At 45.3% G+C, this 12,547-nt stretch overlaps 1 protein-coding gene across 4 annotated transcripts in view; it reads right to left on the bottom strand.

Annotated features, from left to right (window-relative positions):
• SLC4A11 (solute carrier family 4 member 11) overlaps positions 1 to 12,547 on the bottom strand; it is a 217,339-nt gene that overhangs the window by 95,989 nt on the left and 108,803 nt on the right. For all 4 annotated transcript variants that reach the window (XM_019552988.1, XM_019552989.1, XM_019552992.1 and 1 more), the window contains exon 3: positions 8,094 to 8,246. In XM_019552988.1, coding sequence (XP_019408533.1) covers positions 8,094 to 8,246 — 153 coding nt within the window. The remainder of the gene's footprint in view (positions 1 to 8,093; positions 8,247 to 12,547) is intronic.

Raw genomic sequence — 12,547 nt, 5'->3', positions numbered from 1 at the left:
GCCTGTACCGTGGGGCTGGGGGGTACTGAAAGTGTGCGGGTGCAGGAGCACGGGGCTCGCACCGGTGCCCTGGGGCCAGTGCCGGCGGGGCCCAGAGCAGGACGGCAGGAGTACAGGGTCCCGGCGGCAGGGGCTCTGTGGGGCTGGGCCAGCTCCCCCCTCTCCCTGCTGCTGCAGCCCAGCCCGGCTCCACAGAGCCCTGCCAGCCTGCGCCCCGCTCTGGGCCCCACCAGTGCTGGCCCTGGGACATCGGTCCCAAGATGGTGACCAGGGGTTGGGGCACCTCATGTGGCTCTCACCATTTTGCCAAAACTGGGTAAGTGGCCCTCTGCCCAAAATAACTGCCCGCCCCTGCTATATCTCCATCTCTCTCTCTCCATGGCTTAAAAAAAAATCACAGAAAAAAAGTAGGTTCAGGGTTACTTTTTTTAAACCCCAAAAAACAGGATTTTTTACAAATCTGAGAAAAACCAGGATCCCTGCTCGTTACATAGTTCAGCTGCACAGCTGGGATCCCCGCGCTGCCTTGAAGCATACAGAAGTCAACGTAAGAGTTTTTAATACCTGGAAGAAAAGGACTGATGATAATGTTCTGACCCTAACTATTGTCAGGGGAGGAAAGGAAATCCATTTAACAACAATCAGCTAGTGCAAGGGAATAAAAAAAGTCTCTTCCTAAACCACTGTAGGTAACCAGCCACCTCTGAAGTGAGCCAGATGTGAAGGACCTACAGTGCGCGCAGGGGTGGGGCGCATGGTTTTACGTCTGGTTTAGAAATACGGCTTTGAAGAAAAAAAACCCACCCTAATCGGGAAGCTGTTGGGGGGCAGAGGGGGAGGTCAGGAGTCCCCCTCACGGCAACACAATTGGCTGCATCCACTTTCCATTCTAGCGGAGGAAACCCCGAGGGGCCGACATCCCACACTGACATCAAACTTCTAAACTGGGAGTTATCAGATGCAACTCGTGGGTCGGCATTGTGCCTGTAGACATAAAAAGGACTTTGGTATTAATATGAGGAAATGTGACTATTGTGTGTCGAATGATACCCATTCAGGCCCAGACCACCCGTCTCTGGACACTGCTCTCCCTGGAATTACTTGGCGCCACCAGCTAGCATTTCTCCTCAACTCTCCCCCCCTCCCCAACCTTTTTATTTTATTTTATTTTTTTTTAATTATCTTAACAGGGTCCTGACCGCATGCTGGAAAGCCGTTTTGCTAGTAAAAGCGGCAGAGTGTGTGCGCACGTGTGCATCTCTGGAGCAGATTACAGGAAACTGTCGACTCTATGCATCTAGGAATGATCTATTGTCTGGAGGGCGGAACAAACTTTAGTTTCTTGTGAAGTGTAAAATGTGTTCCAATATTTCCAACAAAGCCACATCCTGCCTCCTGATTGGTTTTGCACTAAACAAAACCCCCCAAACAAACCACAATTTGGGGGAGTGGGAGCGGAGAGGGAAGGTTGCATTCATTTTAAGCACCAACATGCCAGTCCTGCTCCAATTAAAAGTTGGGGCTGCTAATAAAAATACTTATTCATAGATGGCTCACAAAAAAAATTAAAAATACACAGATTGTAAACAAGTTATAGCATCAGAGCCTTGCACACCTCCGATTCCAGATGGGCCCAACTTCAACCCAGCCTAGAAAAAAAAAAATAAAAAAGGATGGTTTCACACACTAAAAAAGTCGAAATGGGGAACAAGGTGAAGTTTGACCGTTTTTAGCATGATTTCATTTCAAGATCCTGGGATGACACAAGAAAAAGCCACGGGAAAAAAGTATTTGCTCCAATCCTAATAAAAAGGGAAAGCATCTGGTTATGGGCAGCTCGGCAAGCGGGATTTACTTTGTACTTCATCATTACCTTGATGACTGCCTACCGACCACATTTATGCCCAACTAACAGGAGGCGGTTTGCAACCTTATGCAATATTGACACATTAGACAGCGATAGCAGACTTCCTGCTGCAGCCAATCGATATTTTTTTTTCCTAGTGATGAGCCTGAGCCCTGTAAGTGCAGATCTGCAATTTCCCAAATGCGGATGAAAGGGATGGGTTCAGGTCCACCCCGCTGGTTATTTAATCCACTGCAGAGACTCACTACAAGACCCGTTAGTATGAAGCCCAAATGCTAGTCAGCTCCACGGGAAAGAAAATTGATAGTTAATTTTGCAATTGTGTAAGGATTAGTCTAGATAACCCCACCAGGTCCCTTCCAACCCTGCAATTCTGGGGAAGGCGTCAAAAGCAGTATGTAGGCAGGGATGCATAAAGATCTATCCCCACCTACAAAAAGAGAATCAAAGCCTACCCAAAATGGACCCATCGTTCAGTCTGATGTTAAGCAGAATTGTCTAGATTGGCAGACCCCGGGCAGGGATGCAGGGAAGGGGACGACTGTTCAAGTACAGAGCAGCTACATGTCAGACACCCTGCATTTGCAGAGCACTGCCATGCGTGTACGCTTGGGCCTAGAGTCAAGAAGGGATTGGTACACAAAGCCATTTGGCTATGCCCATTTGATCTTTCACCAAATCAGCCACTAATGACAACCTATACGCGAGCATAGAACAGACTCCTTTTCCATCTGAAGAGTCTGGCGAGCAAATGGGACTCGCTGCCCCATTACAATCATGTCCTCAGCTCCCCCTGCGCATCTACCTCCCAAGGCCAGGGGAAAACCATTTAAGAAACACCCAGGAAGGGTCCTAAAAAGTGACTGACTGCCATATTCCTCTAGGCTAAGGACAGAAGTTACACAACCTGGTTTAAGTCAGCAGAAACTGGCTCAAACCTGTAACCGAACAGAAGCTCATTGCATGTAAACCCATTCCAAAATGGCTGAAACAGGTTTAAGATCAACCTGGCTGAATGTAGTATCAGACTTACCTGATTTGGGTCAAACTGGTTTATACAACTTCTGTCCCAGACCCGAGAGGCATGCCCTGCCGGCTGCAGCCTGGTACCTAGAAAGGGTGCAGAGGACTTGGGTCCTTCCTGGCTCAGCCAAAGCGGCAGCCACTTTGAATCAGGTGGAAAGGAAGAAATGCTCAGCCTGTGAGATGGTCTTAAGTCTCAGGGTGGTGAGCTCGGACACCACAAAACGCTCTGCCACGAGGGCAGAGCTCATGGGTGCAGGAGACGGAGCTATCTCCAAGCCTGGCCCAAGATGGGAACTAAGTCCTCAGATGCTAAGAAGCCTCCTAAACCTCCCCGCCTTGCACTCTTCTCCCATCTGCCTTCTCCAATATCAGAGCAGCTGATGCATCTGCAAGATGCCCCCCCACTCCAACACAAAAAAAACCAAACCTGTCCCAAACCACCCTCAACAGATGTCCGTCTTGCTACTTAATTCCCTGCCGGAAGACGCTCAGGCCGGACGGCGACCAGGGCTATGCCAGAAGTGACTGAAGATGGAAATTAAAATAGGAAAGTTTTTGCTGCCAACTGAAGATGGATGGCTCTAAGATGATGGTTGGGAAGACAGTGCAACAGGAGACCGGGAAGGACCTCCTCGTCGACACCTCCCTTGAAGGAAAGTCTCAATCCCCAGAAGAGCAACACCGAATTGCAAAGGGCATCCAGAGAAAGGTATGAGGAAAAGTCTTTCCCAGGTGCAACACTCACTATTAGGAGCTCCTTGCAAGACTTCCCCATCCGTCTCTTACTATTTCCTTCCCCACCTCCTGGAAACACCTGGAGACACAGAGGGGTCTTGGAGGGCAGAGACGTGAGTGGGATTTTTCATTTCGGATGATCCCAAACTCACGCCAACATGGAGATTATTAAACCAAACGGGATGGTAGAGTAGCCGTCATGCAATCCAAAATTCTCCTTTACTTTTACACCGCCTTCAAACACCTTGCAGGCTCAAGAGCAGAGCTGGCCTCCAGACAGAAATAAGCAAGTGTGTGCCATCGAGGAACCCATCGCACCAGAAATAAAGTGCAGCCTCTAAACAGTATATAGCCTGCCCACCTTTACCCATCACTAATATCTCATAAACCACAGCATATGAGGATGAAGTTTTCTTGTCCCCTACCCCAAGGGAAAGTCGCACTGAGTGACCCAAGCTGCAAAAAAGACCTGTGTTTTAGTGACCAACATCTATGCCAACTTGGGTATTGCAGTCTTAAAAGCATAAGCAGTGTATGCTAACCCTAGACACTGGATTTTATTTTTCCAGCGACTCTTATTTGTAGCTACTTCCTCGCACCCAATGCAGAAATGATGACAGCTTATGATCACCATGTTTTTTTTTTTTAATTTTTTTTAAGTTTATGCTATGCTTTGTTGCCCAACTTGGTCTAATCCCCATGCAGAGAGGTTTTAAAATAACAATCAAGTGCATCTAATTATGCATGTAGCAAACTCTACATCCATCACATGGAGATTATTAACTAGATGGGATGAAGGCAGAGCTGTCACCAAGTCCATAATTCTCCTTTATGTATTTATACTGCCTTCAGGCACCTCTCCTCAAGGGCTCAAAGCGCTTCCACGCATGCTTATTGTTTGCACTGCATTTGAAGGTAGATAGAAACTTTGCAGAAAAGTTAGCCAAAGACAATGCACCCCAAGAAGCAAGCAATATTAGAATTCGGATATGAAAAAACCAACCACAGCAGTGTTGGGATGAAGACCCAAAAGAAAAAAGGAGGCAGGGGGGTAAGAATAAGATGACATTGCAACTGCTGAATCATCCTCTAAACTCGTCATTGTGACTAATCTTAATTCACTTCTTGTAGGGTTTTATTTTATATATTTAATTTTTAAGTGCAGAGGATTAAAATATCGCTCAGTCAGAATGATTATAGACTCCATGTCTGGCAACTATTCAAGAGAAACCAAACAAAGCAGATGTGCTTTTCATTATGGATTAAAATCAATGAACAAATGCAGGCTTAGCCAGTGCAGATATGGCAGACTGCTCCGGAGCAAGTGCCCCTTTCTGAAAAAGGATCTAGTCACTAACTTCTTTGCCCTCCAGGCTAGGTGCAGACATTCAAAAAGCCTGAGGCAGAATTAATGCAAGTTGTGTGGTTTCTGTAAGCAGCGTAGTTTACATTGGTAGTGAACAGAACGCACGTTCGCGGGGGGGTGCAAATCTTAGACCAGGTTCTGCCATGTGTGCACCAAATTTCTGTTCTGTTCATTGCAAGTATAGACTGGTTTCTGACTGGTCCACTGGTAAGAGTGTACCAATCTGATTGGTACACTGGTAAGAGTGTACCAATTTTTTACACTGGTAAGAGTGTAATATCTGTACCTGGTCCCGGAGCCTAAAGGTCTATTTGCTGACATTAACGGATGTTGGGTACCTAACTTGCAGAGATGCTCCAGCAAAAAATAATAATAATAATAATAATAATAATGATGTTATTGTTATTCCCACTAGGTGCATGTAATCCCATTCAAATTACGGGGATTTAAAATTTTAAATTCAGAGATTGTAAGGGGCCAGAAGGGATCTCAGAAGATCATCGGGTCCAGCTCCCTGCACCAAGCAAGAAAAACAACTGGGGTCAGGTGGCCCCAGCAAGGTGGCTGTCTAGTCTCCTCCTGAAGATTTCCAGGGTTGGCGACTGTACCACCTCTGGAGGGAGCTTATTCCGCAGTCTGGACACCCCTACTGTGAAGACATTTTCCCCAATGTTGAGCCTGAATTGTTCTTCCAGGAATTTGTGGTCATTACTCCCAGTTCTCCCCTTGGATGCCCTGGTAACAGTTGCTCACCGAGCCTTTCACCTTGTGGAAATGCTATTCTGGCGCTTTTGGAAAATGTTGCACAGGGGGTTAAAAACCATTACAGTTAAATCGTGGACATGCAAATCTTGTGGTCAGGATGAGCCGGATTTCAGCAATGCCACATGACTTAAAGGGACAAAGACAAAGTCCGATGGCATCTTTTGATGTTGTTAATAGACTGGCATTGGGATAAGGAGCGTATAACATCAGTCCAAATGGACAAAAACAGAAGGAAAAAAAAAAAAAAAAGAGGCAGCTCAGAAGAGAAGCAGGATTATTCTTCAAATACCAAAGGATCCTCCAAAAACCATTAGCAGCACTGCTAACTCCCAAAGATGTACTCTGCAAAGAAGTGACACTGCTCCAATACCAGGCTTTAAAGAATAAAAATTAAATGCAGACAAAATTAAACTTCAACCTTCATATGAAGTCAGTAAATAGCAGACTTAAGTGCTTCTGGTTACTTTTTCCTCAAGGCAAAAAAAATCACCCCTCCAGGCTACGAAGAGACTTGCGGGGCAAGGAGAGACTGGTTCTTGAACAGGCCCGTATGTTAGAAACCATAGCAGAATGTAATACAGTGTATTTTTTACAGATTTAAAATTGGGGTTTGCATATTGTGCAGCAACCTTTACTAAGTTAAATTAGACACCTAGCCAGAGTTAAAATATAAGGTGTTTCAGATTCTACTCGTTAAACTGGAGATCATTAACCATAAACCTTCTTGATAAGCTATGGGAGCAGGCTTTGCACTGATACCAAGTTTGGGGAGGAAGCCCAAGTTTCAAAGCCAAAGGTAAAAAGGCCATTTTCTTGTTTAGCCCCAAAGCTTTTCTGAACAGCATGACACATTCAAATACATTTTCCAGATGCAAAAGCAACCCCACGGAGGAATCCAGGGATTCTCACGTAGAAATTTTCTTCTTTCTGGAAAGACCTTTCATTTGAAGCAGACCAGTCTATTTACCTTACAAGATCATCGGTGTGTAGAAGAATGCTGCTGTCAAAATACAGCCTCTCATAAAAGTCATTCTTTCCCAGAGGTGGATAAAAGCCATTGCCAGGAAAGTTGGAAGGAGGGGTAAACTCCGTTAAAAAACAGGCAACTTTTCCTACCTCAGCCCATCTTGAATTGCAAACACAAACAGAGTCTAGCACCTGCTGGTGCCTTTATAATACAGGCTCCTCAGGCAGGAACCGAGTTCAGATGTTAAGCCCTGATAACGAGTAGCTTATGAAAAGCAAGCAAAATAAAATCTGATCATGAGCAACTCTTGCTGACTCCGTGCCGCCAACATCAGTTGGCTTCATTTACCGAAGTGCCAGTGTTACAGATGTATCAGTTGGGTTAATTGCTGCCCAGACAGACAAACAGTCTAAAAAAAAAAAGTCTACATCCGTCTGTCAGGGGCATTGAGATGCATCAACTAGAAAACAGGACGTTAAAAGAATGTGGGTCAGCAAACACATTTGATTTTTCTAAGGTTACTAATTCACGAGTTCACAGTAGATGCATTTGTTCACGTGTCTTCGCCCCTTTTATGTGCATGTTTTAAACGGAGTCCAAAACAAAACACAAAACATCGAGAAGTGCAGAGTTGTATTAACTGATGCCATTTCCAAAATGTTAACATTTAAGGACAGAAAGCTTTCCGGTAACACATTCAGTTAGGTATTCAGTTCTCACTGGGAAAAAAAAAAAAAAAATCAGGAGGCAAACTGCACCCCTGATGACCCTAGCACAAGAGATCACAACCAACCTCAGTAACTGAATGAAACAAAACCCCCTTCAAAATTGGGATTCTCCCCCCCGCAATACCTTCTTTAAATCTCACGAGCAGTAGCCACGTGCGGTGCGGCACAGACTGAATGCATGCAGAAGAACCGGGTGGACGTTATAGCACCCACATTTTCAAGCACAGGCTTAAAGTTCAAGCTCCAGGTTCATTTTAGGCACTGCACAAATACTCTGATTTTCAGATGCACGGGAGTTGGTTGGTTTGCAGTGCTTTTGGGAATCAGGATGCTTAGGAGGAAGCCTAGAAGATGTGGGAGCTTCAATTTTAAAGCACCCATTCTTCACCTCCACCAAATGTCTTCCCATCAAAAGTTGAAAGGACTTGGGGTGGTTTTGAAATGTTTGATTTGTGCCTATTAGGAGATGCTTTTGTGCCCTGGAAAGATGCCTGAGCTTGAAAATGGTCTCCTGGATGCCACCGGCAGATATTTGAAGGGTAAATATCTTTCAATACAAGGTGGAGAAGCAGCCACTGCAGTTGGACTCTCCAAAACTTTGATAAAAATATATATATATGAAAAAGTCAGTGCGCTTACCAGCTACATTCTGTTGTACATCCAAATTGACATTCACAAAGAACCGGATACTGTCCCCGGACACGATTGAAGAGTTTACAGTGTCAAAGAGCTCTTCTCCTCCCGCTTCTTCTTTGTTCTCACAGCCGTCATCTGTGTCGCATTTAAGATAACCTGCCCAGAAGATTAACACAATGCTTCGTTACATCCTTTGCACTGTGTGTGCAATCAAACCAAACACCATCAATGTTCACACTTCTCCAACATTTTTCACAAGCCAAAATAATGGACCTTTTACTCTTAACCTTAGTGAGGAACATCCGCCCCAAAACGGTCAGAAGGATTCTCTGCTTTGGTATCTGCAAAGGTCAGAGAGGTACGTGTTTGGGGAGCACGGCATGAAACAGCTCGGCCTGACTCGATAGCTTCGTAGAAGTTGGGGACAGGAGGGGACCTTACAAAATCATCGGTGTGTAGAAGAATGCTGCCCTATCTTTTGGCATCGACGAGGCCTCTCACCCAGAGGTAGCATGCAACACGTTCAGGGGAATCAAGTAACTTGTGTTTAAAAAAAAAAAAGGTCTTAAAAACAGCCCGAGTAAAGTACAATACACAATAAAATTTATTCTGTACAAGCTATAGAGAAATCCCCCCCCAAATAAAATAAAAGGGTTTGGTTTTGTTGTTCTCAAGTTCTATACAGAATTATTTTATTCTACTGCCGTGCTGCTGAAAAGGCTGGAGTGATCTGCTTACACCTGCCCTGCTCTTTAAAATTAGATGTGGAGGGCAGGGACTTGGCTAGGTTCCTGCAGGGTTTAGTCTGTACCCAGAGACCACCAACATATGAAGCTGACCCTTGTTAAGTGCGTGTAAGCGGGGGGCTATGACATTGAGACATCTCCAATACAAGATCGATGAAACTTGTTTAAGGGGTCTTCAGGCCCCATTTCCAAGCACTGAAAGGCACCAATCGCATTCAGCAACCCATTTCAATAGCATTTAGGGTGCAGTTACGTGCTGCACGTAAACCGTACCAAATCCGTGGCCTGTTAAGCAGTGCTGGACTTAAAACGTGCCGTGCGCAATCAGACACTAAGGGTTAATGCCATTTCTTCCCTGAATGGCTCTGATTGGCTGCTAGAGGGCTAGCAAACAGTGCTGCTAGGCACCAGGACAGCTGAACCCAATCCCAGTTCTGGGTGGATGGGCTGGGAGCAGTGCATCCTGGGATGCTGGAGGATTGCAAATCGCTTGTTTGATCTACATGGAGCAGACAGAAGTTACCCTCACACAAGCGAGGCAGCCCAGCCCAGACTTAACCCTCATCTGAAGCAGCATAACCGACTCAAGGGCACTTGGCACAAGTTAACAAGCTTTAACAGCTGGGTGCTTGTGTTCCGAGTGCCCTTGCTGTGGTCTAACCAACATGCAACTTCACCCGTAGCCCCTCTCAAAGGTAAGGGGCCGATTTAGAAATTTCATCTGCCAAACCGGAGACAGTAAAGCCAGTGCTTAAACTGCTCCATTAACCTTTCAGTAGAGGCAGCTGGCCCTCCAGCTAGAAAGTCAGGTCTACCATTTGATCAATAACTAGCACTGCGGGAGATCAACCTCGATCCATTATTTGAAACCCGACCATGTTAAACCATCTGGTCGAACAAGCAAGATACTGGGCGATGCAACCATTGAGACTTGTGCATTTTCCACACGTACCCCAATTATGAGGTCAGGGCAGAGATGATGGCTAATCAAATAAGGGAACACACCAAGAAAGTAAGACCACATTTGTTGAAAGGAGCTATTTTGGACTCTTCTGCAACATTTATAATTATGATCGAGTCTCATTCAGATGGAGAAACTATATCGCTACAGCCTTTTGTTGCAAAGCAGCTGAAAGGTATCCAGGTTGTAGCCGGATCAGTCTAGGCGGAAGAGGCAATCCGGACTTGCAGTAGAGATGAGCTTTTATTTTTTGCAAAGATTTTTACAAAAATCTTGTAGGTCTAATAAAAGAGATCATCTCTACTACAAGTCCTGAAAGCAGCTGAAATACATTTATGCATGTAAATGTATAGTAAATACTAATTATTAAATGTATAGTACATACCAATTATTGCAGGCCTTGCAGTGTCCAGTTTTGTATTGCCCAAGTTATTCAGGCAGCTTCTACCCTCTTTGTGGCAATGATATTATATATCGTTGCATATAAAAACTGCCCGAAGCAAGCAGGCACATTTTGGCAGTGCATTTTAACACTACAGCAAGCTTAGACAACCAGTTTGGAGGCATAAACCAATACCACGTAATGGAAAATAAAAAGCTGATGGCACTTTTCAAAAACCTTGCACGAAGTATGAATTCAAGACTGCCAAGAACTCAAACATAAAATACATTTCTTAAGGATAGGGGGTTGACACTCTGCCACCACAACAACAACAACGCTGTCTAGTTTCAAGACCACAAACAGAAACTCCAATGATTATGACACTTGAACTTCAGCACATCCTGTTGCAAATTATCTTCCAGCGTTTGTTCTTGCAAGATGTGCTGACTAATAGGAAGATGCAGACTGTGCATCTCCCGGGTTGAAATCAGAAACATATCCTAGTTCTCAATCTGCAGACAATAGAATTTATATGGGTTTATTTGATTTATCATTGCATGCGTAGGTCTTTTAGTGCTTTATAGAAAACCAAAATGTGGCCTACATAACTCCCTTCCCCACCCCACACGCACGTGCATGCGCACACAGCTTACTTTGCACTGTGCATCCCCCACAAAGAAAAGTGAAGCATGCTTCCTCTGGTATAAAAGGCACGTTGCAGGTGCGTTTCCACCGTTGCTGAAGGATCCTTCCCAAGTGCTTCCAGAGGAGTCCGAGGAAGGATGCATTAGTGCTGTAGAAATGGTTTGGCAGAACTAAACTAGCAGTCAAGGACTGTATCCTCCGTGGTCACAAGAGCAACCTGAAGGCAAGTCTTCGTCTGGGCCCATGCCTACAAGCCACCATATATGTAGAAGTAGTGTGGCCAGCCTGGAGTCCGGTGTCCAGTTTTGAGCCCCCCCCCACTATAGAAAGGATGTGGACACATTGGAGAGAGTCCAGCAAAGGGCAAATAAAATGGTCCGGGGGCTGGGGGACAGGACTGGTGAGGAGAACCTGAGGGAACCGGGCTGATTTAGTCTGCAGAAGAGAAGATCTGCATGAGATCGAAGGAAAGGAACAGCTAGAAAAGTAGGCAACTGAAATTGTATGCTTAAGTTCACTACCGCTGTCTCAAAACTTAATTGTCATGCTGCTGCGTAGGAAGCAAATAATCATCTCCATCTCCAGCCTAGCATTACACAGGGAAATAGTGATCATGTCTTACGAGTGATACAATACCTATTTAATCTACAGTTTTCACTCTGTTTTCCAATCAAAGTTCATCCATGATGAAGAAAAGCTGGGGTAACTTCATTTAAAAAAAAAAAAAAAAAAAAAAAAAAATCAAATTGGCACCAGATAACCCATGGTCAGGGAGGTGTGGCAATACCTGGAAAGGACAAAAGCCTGAGTTTTAGCCAGTGCCACTTTTGGACAATTTGGGTGACTTTCACCCCATGACCTCTACTTCCAATAGTAGGCCTGGGCTGATGCAGACCAGCTGACAAGCACTGGGTCTTTTGGTGGTTGGGACCAAGCACGTCTTCAAAGGACACGGGAGTTACTTCAAAGCAATTCTACATGTGGCCAATGGTGAAGCGGAGATCTCGGCACCACCGCTGTTTTCCCCGCTTTTGGTTAAGGTTACAGAAACTTGTGTCTACCGTGCAACCAGTGTAATCTGGTACCTCTGGCCAATGACTCCTTGACTCTTGCCAATCAAGACGAGCCTGGCACACAGGCTGCAGCTTCTACACTGGTGGATGAGCTTCAAGCAATTAATTGTACCAGGTACTCACAAGAAGATCAGTAGCTCTCTCAGCTGCCTTGAAATGGGTACGTTAGAAAGAATGAGGTTAAGAAAAGTAGGTGGGGAGGTCAACAGCTGGAAGGAGATGGGATTACAAAGGGCCGGTAAAACTAAACCAGCCATGGCCAGGGGCTGCAATAGAGAGACAAATGGGAAGCTAGCAGAGCTGGGAAGGAGTGAATAGGTCATGGCAGGATTTGCTGATCTTCTTTTCGAAAAGAGTCAAATCAGGCTGCGGGTTGAGAGTGAAGGAGCTGGTGGTTGAAGTGGCAGGGGAGCCGGGCACTGGAGTGAGGGATGGAGAAGCAGCACGGCAAGGCAAACAGGTACCCATATTTCAAAGCTCGCACCACTGCAATCCCCAAACTCAATGGGGACAGGGAGGTTTCTAGCTACTTAATTCTTCCCTTCCCAAAAAAAGGCACTGAACATAACTCTGGATTATCTATAACATTTTTCCAAAAGATGGGTTGTACAAACACCAACCACCTTGTGAGCCAGTGTCCACCTCAGCAC

The sequence above is a fragment of the Crocodylus porosus genome, unplaced genomic scaffold, assembly GCF_001723895.1.
Source record: "Crocodylus porosus isolate Cpor-Errol unplaced genomic scaffold, CroPor_comp1, whole genome shotgun sequence".
NCBI classification, from domain to species: domain Eukaryota; kingdom Metazoa; phylum Chordata; order Crocodylia; family Crocodylidae; genus Crocodylus; species Crocodylus porosus.
Note: the sequence above shows the minus strand (reverse complement) of the source record. Positions and strands in the feature narration are given on the sequence as shown.